The sequence below is a fragment of the Oratosquilla oratoria genome, chromosome 21 (genome assembly GCF_046742065.1).
Source record: "Oratosquilla oratoria isolate Oo_2021 chromosome 21, ASM4674206v1, whole genome shotgun sequence".
NCBI classification, from domain to species: domain Eukaryota; kingdom Metazoa; phylum Arthropoda; class Malacostraca; order Stomatopoda; family Squillidae; genus Oratosquilla; species Oratosquilla oratoria.
The window spans coordinates 30,465,594-30,488,968 of record NC_134797.1 but is presented as its reverse complement, the minus strand read 5'-3'; the positions used below and the strand labels follow the sequence as shown (position 1 = coordinate 30,488,968).

Here is a 23,375-nt window from a genome sequence, read left to right as displayed (position 1 = left end):
TCCGAGTCCGAACGTCAGGATGCATTCAGGTCCCTTTGTCTTGTTCGAATGTCGTGAAACCTCAGGAGATGGCTGACCTTGAAGTCAGGATTGTTTGTGCATATCTCATTGGCAGCATTTTTTTTCTTCTAATCTGTTTATCTGTATTTTTTCAGGGGGTACCTCTTCAGGAATTCCAACTATATTTGTATATATATATTATAAATTCTCTATAATATTCAGGACCACATAGTTTGCAGATTTTTTCAGGTGACGTTGTTCTCTCAATAAAGAACAGTGACGTCATGTCGCTTTCAGCCACTGTAACGAACAGGTACCGTTCGACAGGGGACTTGATTGATCGACACCTCTTCAATTGTGAATCCACCGTTGATAGGAATAATTCAACTTGGCAAAACCAAATCATGTAACTATGCCACCACAGTGATGGGTTCAAAGACAGGAAAGTTACTTATTGTGTCTTGATTCCAGTGCTACGTTTTTATTTTTCTAAAAAAAAAAAGGATATTATGGACATAGTTATTGTATTGTAAGTGCACGGCTTTAGGGCATGCACCGAAAGACCAGCTCATTTAGTAGACCAGCTTATTTAGAAGACTTAGTACATTCTGCTCCATAACCACATGACGAATGTGCATATATATATATATATATATATATATATATGTATGTATGTATATAGTAGAAACCACAGGGAAATTAAAGTCGGAATACTGAACGTTTTCGTTTATTACGACATCATCAGAGTACAAGAAAGAAAAAATAGGACACAATATTTATACAGAAGTAAGAAAACTGGGAGAGGTTATAGCCACATAAAACTTTCGGACGTTATACATACATACACATTCTATTACACATGGAAATGTTAATGGTAATAATGTATACATGGTTTCTTTAGTAACCAAACCGCATGACGTTTATCACATAAAACACTAAATTTATCCTTGATATGAAAAGGTTAACTTTGTTCCGATTCCCTCCGGTCTAAGACTTGGCCCACCCCATCCTTAACTCAATTCTAGTTTGGGATGGAGCCTCAACTCAGTTGGCTTATTGAGGGCTAGATGACAGGGTAAATGGACCTTTGCTTGGTCTGTGAGCCTTTGCTGTAAGGTGACAACCAAATCTTTATATTCAAACATGGCCAAAGGGATCCATAATGTGAAAAAATATCAACTAGAAATCGGATATGATAACGTTTTTATATTCAGAGGATTTTGTGTTAGTAATGGAAGTTTGTTACTCAAGGAGAATGGCACAAGTCTGTCGAAAACTTTCCTAATTAAGTGAACGACTTATTTGGAAGAAGAAAAAAAAAACGACTCAAAACACAAACAGGAATAAGAAGAACGGACTTCGAAAAAAGTCCTGGGACCTACTCAGTAAAACTAATCTCATCGTTAACAAGAAAGCTAAAAGCTTAATTTCAATCTCTTGTAAAGAATATTCAGAGTACGATGAGACAGTGAGTAGAGAAACTGGGTATTTGAGAGTTTGTTTAAGATTCTGTTGCAAGGCTAAGTCCAAAGAAAAAAAAACAAAAGACCATCAACGACTTACCAAGGGAAAGAAGCTTAACTTTGAATCCATTCTCTCTTACTCACAAAATGGAAGTTGCATCGACAGAAAATGGAATGATTGATACAAGGTCTGAAGAGGAAGTAATGGATCTAAGCAGTTGTCAATTCTATTCGAGGAAAATGATGAGAACTATTTTAAATCTCAGATGAATTTTTTTGATGGAATTAATATTGGCGTTAAAAAAATTCCAGATATGCCCCATTTGTTGAACGTTTATTATAATCATGTACACATAGACTCTTTTTTGATAGAATAAAAGTTTCATGGCAAAGTTGCATACATGCACCTAGAACCCAATATATATTTCCAAATGCCAGTTCCTAACTGAGCAAAGCTTATTTTGAACGAACTCTAGTCTTTAAAAATATATATTTCTTAATAGAAGTTAAGATCAGATGTCTATTGTCGATCATGCCAAATATTAGCAAAACACAAAACTTAGACTAGTTTTCATTAGTTTATGAATTCTTACACAAAACTCATACATACATACATACATACATATATACATAGTACCTACCTACCTACATACATACATACATTCATATATTCATACATACATAATGCGTTCATACATACATACATACATAATACATACATAATACATACATACATACATACGTATATACATACCAAAAACCATTTTCCCCATATAAGGAGTATAGCCGGATGCACACATTTTCCACAATAAAACTCATTTAATATATCTCTCATTTTAGCACTTCGGGGACGAAGTGTCATCCCTGTTTCCTGGCACACGCGAATAAAATGAGAAACAGAGCTACTTGCATACACACATATCAAAGGTCCTTTTCCTCCTTATGAGAGAGATGACCTAATCAAAGCATACCTCGACCTTATACACATCCCACACCCATACAAAACCTATTCATTACCCCTCACATCGTACCACCTCCTGGACGAAACGTCCCTGAACTCATAATACTTTTAGTAAAATAAGAAATGAACTAAATAACGAGTCACGTGACTGGTTCAGAACTAAGGACTCGGCTCTCTCAAGCAGTGACCACTTTAGGTCTTAGCATGTAGTGATAAATATAACGATTTTTTTTACTTTTATGAAAGTGTACTTATGTCCTAACAATACAAAGCGATATTGTGGGCCCATATCTTCTAACTTCCATCGTCCGGTTTTCGGACAAACGATACCTAACCTAAACCTTAAGAATTCGATCTGAAAACATCATAATGGCAGAAAGTGTAGTGTACAGTAATGCCACGTATACAAAGGAATCGAATAGGGAATCGCCTATAAAGAATAAAACACGGCGCCACTTTTAAATAAGAATAGAATAATCACGGAAATATTATCCAACTGAAATAAATACTTTCAACGATAAATTGAATTGGAATTGGTAAAAAGACACACAGAAGACGAAGGCCTTGGAAATATTCAAATTAGAAACAAACAGCAATTACCTACGTAAAGAAATTACTAAATACTTAAAACTACAATTGGAGCTAACTATACATTGGATGAAACGATAAGACGTAAGCTTTCCTCTGGAATTGAAATCCTAATATTGTCAATCTCATCCACTAACAGTAGTCACTCAAATGAAAAATTATAGTCAGAAACAAGCGTTCCCCATACGTTCTCACTGCGTGACCATGTCATTAACGTTCTTTTACCCTTTTGGTAATATTTCTGATTAAAACATTTGTTCTAGATGTCGCCAGGTGATTTTAATCAGGGGAGCAGAAGTGTTAAAGAATGCGTTAGTTATGTTGGGATCATGGGCTTGTATAGAAGCCTTAAATTATACTTTTATTGGCTGGCATACAGCCTTCATAAATAAAAACAATAAAAGATTCCAGAATTAGTCCTTTTTTAATACAAAATCGATACAATTAGTTGAATACAAACCTAATATTAAAAGTCATCTTTATATTACCATGGTACGATGACATGTCTGGACTGATATTTTTGATTATGAAAATCACTGTACGGTTTTGATGTGATTGTATTTATTTTTATTTATTCATTTTCATAGAGAAAAATAAAAACAGATATGAAATGATGTAGCCATGAATTTGAAACAAATAAATGTGATATATATTCTAAAATAATGGATGAAAAAATCCCCATTGTGACAAAGTAAAAAAAATCGCGTTTGATCTTTCACACATAAAATATCATATTTCAGTTCTGTGATAGTTTTACAGCCTTTCCTAGGGTCATCAAAGCCAACCACGATTTTCAATCCAAATTTCTGAATCCTGGAATTGGATTTATATAGGAAACCCATTTTTCAGTAGACCTCCATTGTGGCTTTAATCACTGTCAGAGACTACGTAACTTCACTACTTTATAACCACAGCAAAGCTTTCGAGGACAGTGTCCTTACAAACTATCCAGATTTAATTCACCCGTGGATGACACAAAAATGCTCACAATATTCTTGCTGATTGTGCACACGGTCACAATTTAGGTATTTTTTTTTCCTTTGGGGTGAAAGCTGACACTAAAATCATCAAGGGAAAGACGTTTGATCACAGTTCAGTGGCTCTTATAATCGTATTCTTAGTCAAATGGCTTTATCATCCAAGACAGTGGACTTGATGGCTACTATTTTGTAGCAAACTGATAATAGTGGCTAGTGTGTGATTTACAATACTACTATACTAGAAAATACAATTTGAATATTTTGAAATTACGGCATATCCTACTTTTGTTGAGTGTCTTATTACAGGGTATTAAATCCCAAAGGTTTTTGTCTTTTTGTCCTTTTCTGTCCAGTAGGGTTTTCTTCCTTCAGGGAATTTGGCCTATTTGGCCTTGCGCAAACTGGCAGGGCCTATAGGTACGTCCATACTTCATGCGCACAGTTTCCATTTTTTCACATAATGATTTTCTTTAAGTCATCTGCCTAATAACTGGCATACTCTTGCATATTTTCTCTCCGGAGTGTTTGCATTTTTTTCCCCTTCTTTTACCGATCTTTAAAATATGTAGATGAAAGATCTCAAAGGTTCCAAAGTGATCTTCAGAGTTTGTCTTCCAAGTGAAGTGAACCAAATTACGAGTACTGTCATGTGATCAATCCCCCATCAGAAACAATAACAAACTATACCGGTTTTGTTCATTATAAGACTTTATCTATTTATTATATGATTTATTCATTATAATTTATTCATCTAATATTCTTATTTGTTATTTATTATTATTTAATATAATTTATTTATCTAATATTTTTATTTGTTATTTATCACTATTATATTCTATTATCTATTATATATTGCCTATTATCTAAGACTTTTTTATTCATTCTAAGAATTCATTATGATGAGTAATCAATATATTCAAATTCTATTTCAAATCTTAAGTTTAATCTAGGGATATCACAGTATGTAAACACTAAATCCATGTATAATTCTTCTTGGAAAACTCTTTAGTGCCTTTCGTCTTGACTGGTCACTTTGTGTGTATTAGACAACTCCAATGGCCTTGATATGGGCAGTCTATCTGTGGCATAGGTTGCCAGCAACGGATCTCAATTTTAGCGTGTGTATATATGAAGAACAAAAGTTTCTTATAGGTTATATATGTCAAGCAGTGACTCACATCTCGTCCCTGACTATATGTGGTGTTCATTAAACAGAATGATTATAATAACTGAGGTACCAACCTCTTCTGCCGGTTAGTTCTTGAGAATGAATGAATGAAGGAAGGAATAAATGAATGAGCAATACATAGGTAAATAAATACATGGATAAATAAATTAACAAGTATATAAATAGATGTAAAGACTACGTCTTTTCAAACAAATGATATATGAATGAATGAATGAATGAATAAATGAATGAACAATACATAGGTAAATAAATACATGGATAAATAAGTTAACAAGTATATAAATAGATGTAAAGACTACGTCTTTTCAAACAAATAATATATGAATAGATGAGTGAATGAATGAGCAATACATAGATAAATAAATACATGGATAAATAAATGAACAAATATATAAATAAATGTAAAGGCCACGTATTTTCAAACAAATAATAATATGTGAATAAATAAATGAAGGAGTAAAAAAATAAACAGATGAATACAGTGGGTATATCAGACAGACAAAAATAAAGGAGAAATGTCTTGATAAATGAATCATATCAACAAGATTTTTATAATAAGATGTGTTACCAACAGCCATTACAATCATGATAAATTCGATCGTATCGGTTACAACCTATAAATGAAGTTGTTATCATCGTCAATACTGTGACTTAATCCTCCTCCCTTTCCTTTCTGCCTTTTTTCATCACATTTAGTCTCCCTTTACCCCCACGGATCCGAGTCACGCTGTTACCACCCGTACGATACCACCTTTTTGATGCCATATTATCTACAATGACGAAAGTGATGGTTATTGTCAACGAAATATTAATATTTTCGTTCTACTTCTTCCCCTTTTCTTTCTTCCTTTTTCTTCTTCCCCTTCGATAACTCTAACCGAAACGTCCTTCTATTTTTCAGACTACGATGCTCCGTTGAGTGAAGCCGGAGACTACACGGAGAAGTACTTCTTAGCCAAAGACACCATCGCTTCTTTCAATCCTCTCGCTGGTGTTGGTGAGTCAGCACGGAAGCAAAGTCGAGATCTCCGCCCTCACGAGCATCACATAGTGTCTGCAGACACAAGCGAGAATATTGTGCTCGGTGACGGAGTTGCCGCTTTCGTTTGTAAACAAAAAACGAACAAAGATTTGTTGGTTTGTTTGTCCATAGGCCACGGCTGTTAATTCGTCACCGAACAATGTTCTCGCTTATGTCTGCAGGTACCGTATGATGATCTTGTGGGCTTAAGTCCTGTGAATGTGAAAGCATTGATATGGGGACCTCTTCTTCCATGATAGTTATGGGTTTCATATAAACAGATATGCATATAAATTCATAATTCCATGTGAATGCATAATTCCATGTAAATACTGTACATATACATATATAGACATACATATACATGTGCATATGTACATGTATATATACATATGTACACGTACAAGTATATACACGCACAAACACACACTACACACACACACACACACACACACACACACACACACACACACACACACACACACACACACACAACACACACACAACACACGCACAGACACACACACAAAGACATATAGATAATAATAAATAAAATTAATAAATGCATAGGTGTAATTAAATTGTAAACAAACAGGTAAATAGTAAATAATATTAAATTGACAGATAAATGATAATTAATGAAAATCAAACAAATGATAATAAACAGACAAATTACAAACAAACAGATGATATAAAATAAATGGCAGTCATTACAGCATCTTGCTTAGGTGTTTATTGAAACGAATCTTAAATCTTCGAACTGAAATATATATAAATATATATATATATATATATATATATATATATATATATATATATATATTATATATATATATATATATATATATATATATATACACGTTGGTGTGCGTACGTGTATGATTTGTGTACTTTACTTTCGCGTGCGTCCTTCGAAGTAAAGAATATAATAAAAGGACTGTTTACATTTACTTATTCTGACAGTGAGTAACCCCGAGCCTCCGCCGCAGAGAACGAAGAAGGCCTACGGACAAGTTAATGTGACCGGCGTCATGGACTTCGAGTCGATCATCAAGGCCGTTGGGGTAAGCAGAGGCACTCGCCTCACTCTTGTCTATGACCATGTTCCTGTCAGTATCATATTTTCATACGTCTACTCTCTCTCTCTCTCTCTCTCTCTCTCTCTCTCTCTCTCTCTCTCTCTGTATATATATATATATATATATATATATATATATATATATATATATATATATATACATATATATATATGTACATACATACATATACCAAGGCTTTTTCCCCCTTCCAAGGGAGGTAGCCAAAAAGGGAAAGGCATAAAAACACTCCCACCTATTTCATCCCTAAATACACTCCACATCCCTCCCACCCTTCCTCTCATCTGAGCACCTCCTGGATGACGGGTCATCCCTGCACCCTGCCCACCGCCCTGGGTCAGAAGCAGTGTCGCAAGACACAGTACATCCACAGCAAGGCCGCTTCATTTAATCGGCGACCCCCCCCTCTCCGTCTCCCTTTGCATATAAGGCGAGGACGGGGAGAAATCCCTTCGGGCTGCGTCAAAATTTACTCACACATACTACCCCACCCCCCATCATCCATATACAACCATTCTCCACTCACCTCTGTCTTCCGTCCTCTCCCTTCCTTCCTCAACAGACATTCCCCTCTTCCCCAAAGCCCCCTTCACCCCATCCATCCACCTCATCCTAGGACGTCCCCTCATGTTCACTCCCTCCACATCTGCCTTCCATACCTCTTTTACTATATATATATATATTATATACAGTATATATATATATATATATATTATATATATTATATACAGTATATATATATATATATATGTATATGTGTATATATACATATATATATATATATATATATATATACATATATATATACATATATATATATACATATATATATATATATGTATATATATATATATATATATATATATATATATATATATATATACATATATGCTGGTACATCATTGTGACAAGTTGATGAAGGTGGACCCCTGACTTCTTTTTCCACCCTCATCAACATATACATATATATATATATATATATATATATATATATATATATATACATATATATATATATATATATATATATATATACATATATATATGAATTTATACATATATATATATATATATACATAATATATATGAATATATATATACATATATATATATATATATGAATATATACATATACATATTGAATCTTCCTTAATTAAACAATTCCCTAATTTTAATATTTCAAAAGGACAATGGTCACCTGATTATATAACCACCTTGGCATTTAACAAATTACTTCCTTCTATTTTAAATGCGAACGACTTGCCACAAAGCCCGCGCAGCAATATAGACGCTACCTGATATGACATGTCCATGTTCCCTCACTCCACCTCTCTCCTCTGTATATAAGATATGTGTTTTCTCTTGTCTTTGTGTTCCGCTTGAAGAGGATCACAGCAAGTGATCGAAATATACGAAAATCGTTATTTCCTTTCTTTTCTTAAATTCAATCAACAGTGGGATTTTTGTGTATTTATTAATGTGTTACGACATTACTGGACAATGATATATACATACATATATATATATATATATATATATATATATATATATATATGCCTGTATGTATGTGTGATGGATAAAATGAGAAACGAAGAGGTGAGGAGGAGAGAGTGGGTGGAAAGGGAGTTGGGAGATAGGGTTGGTGAAAGAGCATTGGGATGGTTTGGACACATGGAAAAAAGTGAGTGAAGAAAGATTATGAAAAGAGGCGTGGAAGGCAGAGAAGTAGGGAGTGAACATGAGGGGACGACCAAGGATGAGATGGATGGATGGGGTAAGGAGATATTGGGAAAGAGTGGGATGTCAGTTGAGGAAAATAGAAAACAGAAGATAGGGGTGAATGGAGACTGGTTGTGTATGGATGATGCTGTGATGCATGGAAGGGAGTGGGTAGGGGATGGGGGGGTAAGGGGTTATGTGTGAATGATATGTTGATGCAGCCTGAAGGTATTTCTTCCCGTCCTCGCTTTTTTCTGCATGAGAGAATGGAGAGGGGAGGTGGGTGACTGATTAAATGAAGATGTCTTGCTCTGGATGTGCTGTGTATTGCTGCATTGCTTGTGACCCAGGGCAGTGGGCGAGATATAGGGATGACCCGTCATCCAGAAGAAGCCAAGAAAAGAGGGAGGAGGGTATGGTGAATGGGAGTGGAGTATATGGGGATGAAATGGGTGGGAATGGATTTATATCTTTGATTTTGGCTACCTCTCGTGTAAGGGGCAAAGCCTTTGGTATATGTATGTATATATGTATGTAGGGTATGTATGTATATATGTGTGTATGTATGTATGTAGGGTATGTATGTATGTATATATGTATGTATATGTGTGTATGTATGTATATATGTATGTATAAATGTATGTATGTATGTATATATGTATGTATGTATGTATAAATGTATGCATGAGTGTATGTGTGTATGTATGTATGTATATGTGTGTTTCTGTATAGAGTATATCCATATATGTATGCATATATATCTATGTATGTATCCATCTTTCAAACAATTATAATCTTTGTCTCTCATAAAAAATAATCCTCCCCTACACGCCCTCAGGCTGATGATCCACTGCTATACATTTCTCCACATTATTTGGCAGACACTCTTCTTAAAGTAAACTCTAAGAAGACACTCTTCTTAAAGTAAACTCTAATCTTCTTGGAGGACACCTGCAGGGCACTTGACTTCAGACCTTTTTATTACATCTGACTGGGACAAAGAAAAATCTATTGTCTTTTATTCCCCAGAATGTATATTTCTTCACTCGGCAGAACCTTCCAGAGGGTTTTCTTTTCTTCGACAGGTCTCAAGTTAATCCTTCTTATTCATGAAATATTCTCGAAGTATTTATTCTTTAGTCATAAAATTGAATGGAAAACTTTTCCCCTCTTCTATTGTCGTAACAGCTTCAGTAAGGATAAGGTCTGTGTCATTTTCATTCCTTTATAAATCCAATTCAGCTGTTGATTCTATGCAATGTAAACGTTGGCAACTGTATGGTATACGCATTTCGAATCTGGAGTGACTGTCTCACTTAGCACTCTCGAACTAAAGTCTATAAATTTCCACTCGATTAACACTTCATTTATCATTGATCAACTTCAGCAACTTCCTGTTTACTATAATACTGCATGTCTTCTATTTGTTATTGTTATGGTTAACGTTCTTGTGAACTTCGTAACTGAACACTTTCGGTTCTTAGGAAACCACACAACACTATATTTTCTGAAACGTCTTTATTTCCTCTAAGAAGCTCTAGAATCCTTCCTCCATTAGAGGTTCTAGAATTCCCCGAAAAGAAGCTCTATAACTCTCTTCCCTTTGATACAGTTTCACCTTTCTTTAAAGAAAAAAAAAACAAAAACGAAATCTAAAGACTCTTTCCGTATACCAGCAGGCAATTTTGAATATCTAATTTTATTCTTTCAGGAACGCTTCCCTACAGATATTCTTTTTTTTTCATTTTGTCCTTTTCATCGCTGTCTGACATTAACACAGACATAAACACACATACACACACACACACACACACACACACACACACACACACACACATATATATATATATATATATATATATATATTTGTGTGTGTGTGTGTGTGTGTGTGTGTGTGTGTGTGTGTGTGTGTGTGTGTGTGTGTGTGTGTGTGTGTGTGTGTGTGTGTGTGTGTGTAATAACACCAATTGGAAAATAAAATGAAAGGTGACCGAAAATATCTTAAATAGACAACGTTCGGTCACCTTTCATTTTATTTTCCAAGTGGTTTTATTACACATTTTGTGAATCACGTGTTTCTGTGATTTATTCGCATATATATATATATATATATATATATATATATATATATGTATATATATATATATATATATGTATATATATATATATATATATATATATTTATATATATATATATATATATATATTTTTTTTTTTTTTTTTTTTTTCTCCTCCAGGTGTCTGTGCTCCTGACTGATGGTCCCGTGAACATGGAGGCACTCGACATCAACGACAACAACGGCCAATCCTACGGCTACATTGTCTACAGGACCAGCGTCCCCCTCCAATCCGACTCCGTCCTCAAAATCAGAGGTCACGTCAGGTAAGATCTAGACTTGAGGCTTTGAACCCTTTTTTCCATCATGTGAACCTATACTTATGTATTACTATTCTTTTTCTCCCTGGAGACAATGAATATAATGAACAGACCTCCACTAATTACTATTAGTTTTCACTTGTAAATATATGTGGCCCCCTCGTAAGAAGCGACTTACAACTTTAATCAGTGTCAAAATCCTGTTGTGTTTAACTCAGTGTATATGTATATATATATATATATATATATATATATATATATATATATATATATATATATATATATATATATATATGCTAACAAGAACACGGGTACGTGTGTTCACTTATGTAAAGTAGACCATTTGGAAGAAAGAAATTAACGAAGCAGAGCGCTTTCGTATATTACATCTTCAGTGCAACAAGACTAGTTGCGCTGAAGATGTAATATACGAAAGCGCTTTGCTTCGTTAGTTTCTTTTTTCCAAGTGGTCTATTTTGTATATATATATATATATATATATATATATATATATATATATATATATCTCCTTTTTTTTATATATACGTGTGTGCTTGTGTGTGATCGCAAGTAGAATACGTATGAGAACTTCATATCCAGCAGCTTTGCAAACTTTTACTTTTGCTAAGTCTCCTTGACAAAGAAAATGCTCTTGAGACATTATTTTTTGCCTCGCACGTTTAAAATTGCAGAAAAGAAATGATGTCTCTTCATTAGCCAAGTTTTAATTGAGAAAAACGGCCGAATGTTAGGCCTGAGTAAGCAAAATAAGCGTCGTCGTTAGCGACTTTCGTACCTAGTCTGGTAGTTCCGTAGTGTGGTGGCGGAGGAGGGGAAGGAGGTGTGGGTGGTATGGGTATTGGGGTTAAATTACCTCACAGTAGCTATAACTGAGTTAAAAAGACAGTAAAAACCACCTTGATCCTTCAAACGACAACAGACCACTATCTCCTAACAAGTATACCCAGGGATATTCCAAGTTCTTTGCGAATATATAGACAATATTTAATTGAAATTACATTAGGAGGCCCGAGATCATACCCCTGCCCACGGCTTGTAATGCTTCCACAAGCCGTTACTGTTACCGTTGAATAAGAAGGTGGATGTGTAGTATGTTCAAGGCTAGCATTACCTATAGCACAAGATTTGTATCCGCTCTGAACTTTCATCCAGGATGGTATTAGCTTTCGATCACGGGCCCAGTATGTGGTCCAGTGTCATAGTAAACTACACACACACACACACACACACACACACACACACACACACACACACACACACACACACACACACACACACACACACACACACACACACACACACACACACACTTGGATTCTGTTATCTAAACACACAAACATGTTGTTTTATATATGTTGAAACAAATAAAATGGTCAAAAGTCTTCTCTCCGCGTATGAATGAGGTGCAAAGAACCATCCCAAGACACGTGGAACTGAAAAGAAACAAGAAAAGGAGGAAGAAGAAGAAGAAGAAGAAGAAGAAGAAGAAGAAGAAGAAGAAGAAGAAGAAGAAGAAGAAGAAGAAGAGAAAAGAAGAAGAAAAAGGAGAACAAGAAATAAGAAGAACAAAATGAAGAAAAAAAGAAGAAGAAAAAAGGGTGAACAAGAAGAAGAAAAAGGTGAACAAAAAGAAGAAATGGACGAAGAAAAAGAAGAACAAAAAAAGAAGAAGAGGAAAGAAGAATGAGAAGAAAAAGAACAAGGACAAGAACAAGAAGGAGGAGAAGTAGTAGTAGTTTACCACAGTAGCGGGCACAGATCGATGTGCGAGAGTTGTTTTTCATGCCACAGCGTCGTCTTCAGAGGCTGTTGTGTATGGGAGAACGGAACACATAGAGTACTCGCCCAGCAAGACAATCAATACCCGCCTCTGACTGCGAATGGGATCTTTGATCTTCCAAAAACTTTTCGAATCTGTGGTAATTTGTTAGGATCTTCCGAAAGCCTTCAGGCTTATGAGGTAGATACATATATATAGCGTGTTCTTAAAGGCGAATGTCGTCTAGTAACGTACTCAAAAACAAACACGGGGACACACACACACACACACACACATTCGCACAAGCACGCACGTACACGTGAACACACATATTCACACGCGCTCACACACACGCACGCACATACACTAACGCATATTCTTTCTCTCTCTCTCTCTCTTTCTCCCTCTCTCTCTTTCTCCCTCTCTCTCTTTCTCTCTCTCTCTCTCTCTCTCTCTTACACACACACATACACACACGACTCGGTCGCGCGGTTGATAGAGTACTGGACTGCAGCAGTAGCTGGTTCGAATCCTGCCCAGGGCCGAAATTCTTTCGGTATCGCTGCGCTTCGGGTCGTTACCCCGACTCTCGTGGGCGGGGAGTTGGGTGTGTGTGTGTGTGTGCAAGGTGCATTACCCATAGATCGGTCATACGAGCTCTGAGCTCTCTTCCGGGAGGGAAATAGCTGTCGATCACGAATCCAACACGTGATCCAAAGACCAAGGTGAATACACACAGTCTCACTCTTTCTCTCTCTCACTCTCTCTCTCTCTTTATCTCTCTCTCTCTCTCTCTCACACACACACACACACACGGACGCACACACACACACGCACACACACGCACGCACACACACACACGCACGCACACACACACACACACACACACACACACACACACACACACACACACACACACACACACACACACACACACACACACAATCGGCAAATAATGAGCTCTGAGCTCACTGCCGTAGGGTGGTGTCTGGCTGTCTCGACAGAGACTGCAGCAGATCCGAGGTGAATACACACACACTCATTGTTTTCCATGAGCGTTTAACTTAGCCATATTTCCCATTCCAGAGACGCTGCCCAGGTGATGGTCGACGGCACCATGGCCACCAAACCGTTGACCAACGTCTTGCATGTCAACAACTTCGGCTGGTGGGAGGGCAGGTAGGTGGTGCTAAGGACTAAAACTCAGTCAGGCAGGTCCTCTGAGGCAGATTCTCATTTTCTGCTTCGTAGACTCTGCCAGAATCTAAATTTCAGCAATCTTTTAGTTCTTGCCAGCTAAAGGGTGGAACGGTATTCGCTACGTACCTGGCATGTTGCGGATCTGTCTGATAAGGAGGATTTTAGTGAGATACTAAATCGAATATCATGTTGAACCACGGTCAGTAGCAAGCTGTCGGTGACCTTTGTAAGGCGGTGGAAAATTATTTGATAATTTTCATAATCGTCATTATGAAACGACGAAAAAAAAAAAAGACTACGAAATGGGATTGCTTGGGTACTTGAAATTCTTCATTTCGATTTTTTTTTCTTCAGTACAACGACTCCTTTTATCTAAATAAAATCGTTCTGCGTGAAGCAGACTAAAACATAAAGATATTTACTATACTGCAAATGTTAACCCTTTAACTGACGAATTCTATTAATGAACCTTTATTCCTGCTGACGCCAAATTGTATTATACCGATGGATGTTTCGAGTACTCAAAGAAATGAACTCATTATAGCAAAGTAACTTTATCTTTCAGGATAGATCCAAAATAATGATATTTGAAGAATACAATATATTTCCATAAGTCGCTAGGATGCTTCATTGTGAAAGTGCCAAAGATTCTCCTGTCATTTGTTTGATAGAACGCATAATACTAAACTCTATAATCAAACAAGTTACAAACGAACACATTACAAAGGTTCTACAGAACGTTTATGCAAAAGGTATTGCAGTAATTCGGTTACATAAAGCTACAGAAAAGATAAAGATCGAGAAAGGAGTGCGGCAAGGCGATGTACGCGGTAATTTCTTTTAAACTAGTTAGACTGGAATTTTTTTTTCAAAATGTTGATTTGGGAAGGGAAAGCGTTTCACTATTAATAGGGAATTTTTCAACTACCTTAATGTGAACAAAACCATTCACATTTCAAAAACAGCAAAATACTTGCAAGATATGCTGAGTTATCTGAACAAATAACGTCTCAAAATTTGAAGATGTATAAGACGAACAAAATAATAATTAACTTATAAGTTCAAAGTAAAGCAATTATAGGAGATGGTGAGATTCTTGAAGTTGAAGATTACAATTATTTAGGCCAGATGCTAAAATTAACTAAAATGAAAATAAAAAAAAATCAAATAAAAAGGCGTATCACAAGTGGTTGGAAAATGTCTAAAGCACATATTTACAATTGGTGCAAATTGCCAGCAATAATCTATAATTGCAAGATTTGGAATTTGACGAAGGTGATGGGGACAAAGCTGAGGAATGCACAGAGGAGAATGAGGAGATCAATCCTGAGACTAACACTGAAAGACAGGAAGAGAGTAAGTTGGATGAGAGAACAGACTGGAGTGAAGGATATTGTGGATGCAGTAAAAGAGACGCAGAGGCATCAGGCAGGTAAGTTAGCGTGAAAGAATGATGGGCAATGGAACGTAATGTGTTACTGACTGGACGCCGCAAGATGGGAAACGTGGCAGAGGGAGACCATGCGGATGGTGAAGAGACATGATATAGAAATTTGCAGGAGTAACGTGGTAAAGGTTGGAGCAATTGTGTGGTTAATGGAATGGTATGAGAGAAGCTTTTATTTAGCAATGGACTCGAAATGACTGATCGAAAGATTTTCATCTAGGTTGAGTTGACTGAGTTTCATTTATTGATTGATTCACTAATTAGTTTACACATCTTTTGACTTATTCATTAACTTGATTTTTTTTTTTTTTTTTTTTTTTTAATTATTAACGCGCTGAGGGGCGAACTTAAGGACGCTACGGCATATAAAGGTTTCTTCGTTTGAATAAAAGTCTAGTATCAGCCAGAAAGAAATGCTAAAAGCAAACCATTAACCTTAACCTTTTATTTCGAGTACCGCCAGATGGCTTCATTCAATTAAAGAAATTCCCTCAGGTTCCGCACGCAACGCAAAGGGTAAACGTGTTGAAACGTTCCGATAATTTTTATGACAGTCGCATGCAGGATTCGAACCCACTGCTTTCGGCCACCCGTAAGATCACCTTCACAGAGGCTTAACCCACTGCCGAAAGCAGTGGGTTCGAATCCTGCATGCGACTGTCATAAAAATGATCGGATTGATGTCGCTGTTACCAGCGAATTTCTCTCTCAGTGTTATAAACGTGTTTCCGTTCTACAGAAGTCTTCTTGTCACGTCTCCGCGCTCTTCTCCCCACAGGGACAAGGAGCTGAAGCTTCAAGGAGAAGGTAAGGTCGCCGAACTCACCATCATGGTGGAGAACCTGGGTCGTGTCAACTTCGGGCACCCGCACAAGTACGTCCAGAAGAAGGGTCTGTGGGAGGGACCCGTCCTGATCGACGGCGAAGAGATTCTCGAGTGGAGAGCAACGCCTTTAGAATTCAAGAAGAAATTCATTAACGGGTAGATATATGTCAATTAACCTGTTCGTTGAGAATTGTCAGCGCTTAGGAAAAAAGTATCACTTTCGAAAAATGTCCTGCAGCTATGACAATATATATGATATACGTCATTATATATATATATATATATATATATATATATATATATATATATATATATATATATATATATATATATATATATATATATATATAAACAGCTCAAGATCTACTTCTCTCCGTTTTCCCTCAGACTTCGGGACTGGAAGAACTTCGAGAGCCCACTGCCGACTCCGGCCCTCTACCGAGCCGTTCTTGAGATCGAGGGCAAGCCTCAGGACACCTTCTTGGACATGAGAACGTGGGGCAAGGGCGTGGCCTTTGTCAATGGCTTCAACCTCGGGCGCTACTGGCACAAAGGCCCCACGAAGACCCTCTACCTGCCCGCGCCGCTCCTCAAGTCCGGGGCCAATGACGTGAGTTCTCCTCCCGTTTTGGGCCTTCTTCTTCACTTTGTGGCGATGCCGATTCCAGTAAACGTTACAGACTTCCCCAGGGCTAACAAGCTACCATATGGAAGTGCTTCGGTTTGGGCGGTATGGGATCACATGGGTCACGGTGGATACCCTTCCTAACTTCTACACCGTGAACGGGATTCGAACCGACTCATTTGACCTCCCCAGACGGCTGCCAGACTGAGAGGAAGTGTCTTTAGCTTGAATGGGGTTACTATTTAGTCTTCTTTCGCCTCTTGAGTTCCATTCTACCCCCTTCCCCTTTTCGTCCTTGTTTTTTCGTCTCATTGTCTCATTCCTCTCCTCCTCCTCCTCCTCGTCCTCCTCTTCTTCTTCCCCCTCTTCCTATTTTACTTCCATCAGCTTCACCATCAACACTTCCTCCTTCACCTTATTCTCTTTTCTATCGTCGTCATCATCATCATCATCATCATCATCATCATCATCATCATCATCATCATCATCATCATCATCATCATCATCATCATCATCACCCTTCCTCCCGTCTTTTCTTTCTTCTCGTTCTCCTCTTCTTCCTCCCCTTCCTCTTCTCTCTTCTTCCTCCTTACTCTCCTGCTCTTCTTCCTTCTTGCACTCTTCCTCCTCCTCCTCCCCTCTCCTCTCCTTCATCCTCCTTGCACTCCTCTTATTCCTCCCCTTTCCTCCTCCTCCTCCTCCTCTTCTTCGCCCTCCTCCTCCTCCCTTTCTTTCACTGCCCCATCAAAGCTTAAGTTCCCCATCTGACCCTACGACCTTCATACCTTCTGTCTCAAGAGATGTCTTTCAATCGCGCATTTTCTCTGCGATATTTCTTCCTCTATATCTATTCGCTCTCAACTCTGAGCCTCACGACTCGTCCATTCTCCATCTACTTCTCCCATATCTTTCCCTATCGCTCACTTTTCCACATTCTTCCCCCTTCTTTGAGCTTCAAACCTGCTGTCAGCTTCATCACTCCTTGAAAGGGCTATCACACTGGGCTGTCTTTCCCTCAACCTCCAGAACTTTTTCCGACGTAAAATCACTAATGACGAACTATTTTGTTTTCTCAATAAAGATACATAGAATGTCATTTGATACGCTGGAGGAAAATTATTTTCCTCTAACATATCAAATTTCTTCCCAAAAGCTTTGAATCTGCTCCAAAAGTCGAAGGTAAAATACCTCAGTGTGATAAGCCCTTAAACCTCAACTCCGCATCTCCTTCGCGTAGTCACCGTTCTCCAACATTTTCCTTCAACACTAATACGTTCTTCCATATCTCATCCTCCCTATCCCCATACCTATGACGTCATAATATTAAGCCTGTGACGTCATAACTGGATCTGACGTCCTTTACGGCGTTACAACTACAATCTTCTTAGGAGGATTTTGCTGCCAATGACCTTTCCCAGCTCGTCTTTCTCCTTGGCACAACACAATCACATCATACTCCTCCTCCTCCTCCTCCTCCTTCTACCTCTCCTCCCATTTCTTCTCGTATTCTCTGCCTCCTGTTCTTTCTCCTCTTACTTCTCTTCCTCCTCCTTCTCCTCCCTCCTTCTCCTCCTCCTCCTCCTATCTTCCTTTTGCTTCTATTCCTCTCTTTCCACACTTCCTCCCTCTCACCTCTCCCCGGTCATCTTCCTCCTCATCTCATCCACCTCCTCTTCCCCCTTTTCCACATGCCTCTCCTTCGTCTCTTCCCACTGTTCCTCCTACTCCTCTTCCTCCTGTTCCTTTCCTTCTTCTTTGTCCTATTCTTCCCCCAACTCCCTCTCCGGCTCTTCAAAATATCTACACACACACACACACACACACACACACACACACACACACACACACACACACACACACACACACACACTCACACACACACACACTTACACACACACACACACACACACACACACACACACACACACACACTTACACACACACACACACACACACACACACACACACACACACACACACACACACAAACACACACACACTTACACACACACACAAACACACACACACACACACACACACACACACATATGTGACTAGTTTGGCACTGTGGTGCTTCTTCAGAAAGAATGAGATCAGGAAATTATCTTTTTATGTAGATATAAACATGATTTCAGAATTTCAATGAAGTACTTAATACAACATAGAATATCAAATGCATCTAATTAAGCACAAATGTATGGCCACAGATGCAAACAAATGTGAATATATGTCATTAGATAAAGGGGCCAATTATTCCAACATCTTGGCTACTGTGACGTCACCAAAACTGGGTAAAACCGCCTGACGTCATTCAGAATATTTCCGGCCTACGTTACCGTATCAAAGACGTTCAAGTCGACTTCGGGGGAGGAAGTCACTCAATAACTCGAATTCTTTCTCCTCCAGATCATCATCTTCGAGCAGAACGCCGCCGTCTCCGAAGTCGTCTTCTCCGATGTGCCCATCCTGCAGTAGAAGAGGATCCTGAGATCAAATGGGGTCAGGAGGCCGAGGCCGAGGTTACTTCGTTGACTTCGTTGGAACGTCCCATTCCTGAAGGGCTTCCGGAAGTGTCTCTCATGTCTTCGTCAACATCTGCGAACTGCGTCTCCGTCTGCGTCTCCGTCCCCATTCGCGTCTCTCTCCGCGTCTTCTGGAGCCTAATTCTTACGAGGTCGACCGGGATTATTGCGGCAATATATACCGCGGAAGGAGCGAGTATTTGGGCCAACATGTCGAGGGAGAGAGAGAGAGAAAGAGAGAGAGAGAGAGAGAGAGAGAGAGAGAGAGAGAGAGAGAGAGAGAGAGAGAGAGAGAGAGAGAGAGAGAGAGAGAGAGCGAGGAAGGGTCAGGAAGATAAACATAAGCGTGTAAATGATGGCAAGAATTCTCCTCCAACAGTGGCCACCCTGGCAGCAGCAGGAGCAGCATCAGCAGCAGCAGCAGGAGCAACACCGCAGCAATACCATCAGTAAATGCAAAAGTAGCGGTAAACTTTTTCCCCCTACGATCTTTCTGTACTCCATTTCCCACTCCTAGACTACTTTACATTCTTTTCTCTTCACACCTTAGACTAATCCCTCCTTCCCGGTTGAGATAGACAAAAGCCAACACGCGGACCTCAACTTTCAGGCCTGCAGTAGAAGACACCACTTCCTGGAGACCTACCTCCTCTCTTAGACTTCGACAACTACCTTCAACTCCACCAAAAGAACTTGGATCCGTAACCTCGATCTCAGGTCTTCCATCTCTACACTAACATTCCAGAATCTTTATTACCGAACTTCCATTTCCTTGTCTTCATTGACATCCTTGACAAGAGACTGATGACCTCCACGCCAGGATTCTAAGTTTCTGGGACTGTACATCCAAACCACTACCACCTCCAACACCTCCACCTCCACCATCGACCTGCCCCGGACCTTAAAAGTCCTTCACCAGACTTTTATCACTTTCGAGCTTCCAGTTCCGGACCCCGCAGCACCTGATTCTCACTCTTGAAGTACCATTTCAGACACCTGAACTTCCTTCTCGGGCCCCCACTCAAGACACTAAACTACTACACCCGGATGATCCTCAGAACAAACTACTTCCTGACCTTGAGACCAAAGTCTGAAGCTCCATTTCCAGTCTTCCAGCCTCGGACATCCATCCAATCGTTTGTACCTCCGCTCTCGGAATATTATTTCAGATTCCAGGAACCTGCTTCTGGATCTTTTCTGAACTTCCAACTCCACACCTCCACACTCGACTTCAGACTTGAACCTCCCTTCACTTACGGGCCTCTGTGTCCCGGAACATTCAACCACTGACCTTAAACATGTGACCTTTTCCCTACACTTGTGGACCTTAAATTCGGCCTTCAAACTTCGGACCTCTGTCTTTTGACCTCTATCTTTAGATCTTGTGGACCTTAAATTCGGCCTTCAAACTTCGAACCTCTGTCTTTGGACCTCTATCTTTAGATCTTGTGGACCTTAAATTCGGCCTTCAAACTTCGGACCTCTGTCTTTGGACCTCTATCTTTAGATCTTGTGGACCTTCAATTCGGCCTTCAAACTTCGGACCTCTGTCTTTGGACCTCTACCTTTAGACCTCGAGTACGGGACTTCATTCCCGGATCCTCGTTTCCGGTTTCCCCCATTCCCGGCTACCCTATTCCCTGTAATCCATTCCCGGGACTCCACACCTGTTCCTTATTTCCTAAAAGCCTAGACACACAACTACAAAACCTTCAACTTCTCAGCGTTTTAAGACTCACGTTCCATTCCCTACCCCTCACTCCCTTCCTCTACTCCTTTTCGTCCATGCAACTCCTCCACTTGTGGAAATTGCTGAGAATGATTCAGAGGTATTAAAAGAAAATCCCATGAAATATAAAAGTCTCGTTTCATTTCTCGTCGATCCTGTGAAATCTTCAGTGGTAAAAATAATAATGATAATAATAATAATAATAAAGTATGTATATATATATATATATATATATATATATATATACACACACAGACATGACAGAATTGAATAGACACCAAGAAAAATGTATTTCTTCTCATATTTAATGCTTAATGTCATTCAAATTTACCTAGATTTATATTTCGGATCACATACAAGATTAATCAAGTATGCCACGAACCAAAGGAGAAGTAGGCTTATCTGTATTTCAGCGGTCGTATTGTGGGTCAACATGAAGGTGGACTTAGTCAACGCAAAATATCTGAAAATCTGTCAATACCCCTTTCTTCTGTTCATAGAGTTATCGTACAATTCACCAGAGAGAGCAAGGACACAAAACCTCATTCAGTTCGTCCCGGGCCCTCAGAAAGAACCTTACGTCTTGTCAAAAGAAATGTCGCAGAGGATCCACGTTGCAAGGCCTCTAACATAGCAGCACAAGCTGATGTCAGTCCCAGAACAGCTGTCAGGTATCTCCACAAGCTGGGTTGCTATGGCAGAGCTACAAGAAGGAAACTACTCCTTCGTCCAGCCAATATCAAGCGCAGAAAGGATTAGGCTGTTGAGATGGTGGAGAAACCTGTGGCCTTTTGGAGCACTGTCATTTTCTCTGATGAGTCACAATTCGCATTATTTTCTGATAGTGGAAAAGTGTAGGTCTGGAGACTCTGTAGTCAAGAGTTTGACGTAAAAAGACTGCAGCCAAGAGTGAAACATGGGGACATTTCAATAATGGTGTGGGGGTGCAATTTGGAGTGATGGTCGATCAGAGCTTGTGGAGTGTCAAGGAAACATCAATATAGGCAAATATGTTTCTTTATCAAAGAAAGGACTCATTCCAATATTCTCTAGTGGTAGAATGAGTAAATATTGTCTTCTTATTAATGGAAGATGGAGCTCCTTGTCACACTACTCAAGCAACACAAAGTTGGTTTTGCCAAAATGGAATCAGGAAACTTCCATGGCCAAGTCAGTCCCCGGATATGAACCCTAATGAACACCTCTGGGGCATATAAGACCAACAACTTCGCAAAAAGAACAGGAAGCCATCTTCAAACCCCGAACTCTTAGGATTACTATGGGAAACATGGCAAGAAATCCCTAAACTAATCACTAGCATGCCTAGAAGGGTCCTTGCATTGAAAAAAGCAAAGTGGAGGTCAACCAAGTATTAGTTATTCACATTGTGACCATTTATAAGCACTTTAATTGTATTAATTGCTTGTTTAATAAATTAAACTATTTCTCTTGGTGTCTATTCAATTCTGTCATGTCTGTGTATATATATACACACATATATACATACACACACACACACATATATATATACGTATATATATATATATATATGTATATATATATATATATATACATATAATGTATATATATATGTATATATATATGTATATGTATATATATATATAATGTATATATATATATATGTATACATATATATATATATATATATATATATATATATATATATATATATATATATATATATATATATATATATATATATGTATAAATGTAGCACCCATGACAATGGCAGTCTTTAAGGCCGAATTGCTTAAATTGGTTAATCATTTTAAGACAAGAAATACGAATTACTTCTTGGTTGTTAGCTAAGTTCGAGGCCTAGGATCGAAC

The 23,375-nt window shown here is 38.3% G+C and overlaps 1 protein-coding gene and 1 long non-coding RNA gene across 3 annotated transcripts in view; one reads left to right on the top strand and one right to left on the bottom strand.

Annotated features, from left to right (window-relative positions):
- Positions 1-20,111, top strand: part of LOC143036820 (beta-galactosidase-1-like protein 2) — a 201,591-nt gene extending 181,480 nt beyond the window's left edge. For both annotated transcript variants that reach the window (XM_076204615.1, XM_076204614.1), the window contains 7 exons: positions 6,083-6,178; positions 7,166-7,266; positions 11,256-11,401; positions 14,262-14,354; positions 16,601-16,804; positions 17,036-17,258; positions 19,680-20,111. In XM_076204615.1, the coding sequence (XP_076060730.1) occupies positions 6,083-6,178; positions 7,166-7,266; positions 11,256-11,401; positions 14,262-14,354; positions 16,601-16,804; positions 17,036-17,258; positions 19,680-19,748 (932 nt within the window). In that variant the 3' untranslated portion in view covers positions 19,749-20,111. The remainder of the gene's footprint in view (positions 1-6,082; positions 6,179-7,165; positions 7,267-11,255; positions 11,402-14,261; positions 14,355-16,600; positions 16,805-17,035; positions 17,259-19,679) is intronic.
- On the bottom strand, positions 20,019-21,764 carry LOC143036821 (uncharacterized). Its single transcript, XR_012967404.1, has 2 exons — positions 21,314-21,764; positions 20,019-21,121 (listed from the first exon to the last, which is right to left on the bottom strand). It is a non-coding gene; the product is annotated as an uncharacterized LOC143036821 (long non-coding RNA).
- Between the last annotated feature and the right edge of the window lie 1,611 nt (positions 21,765-23,375).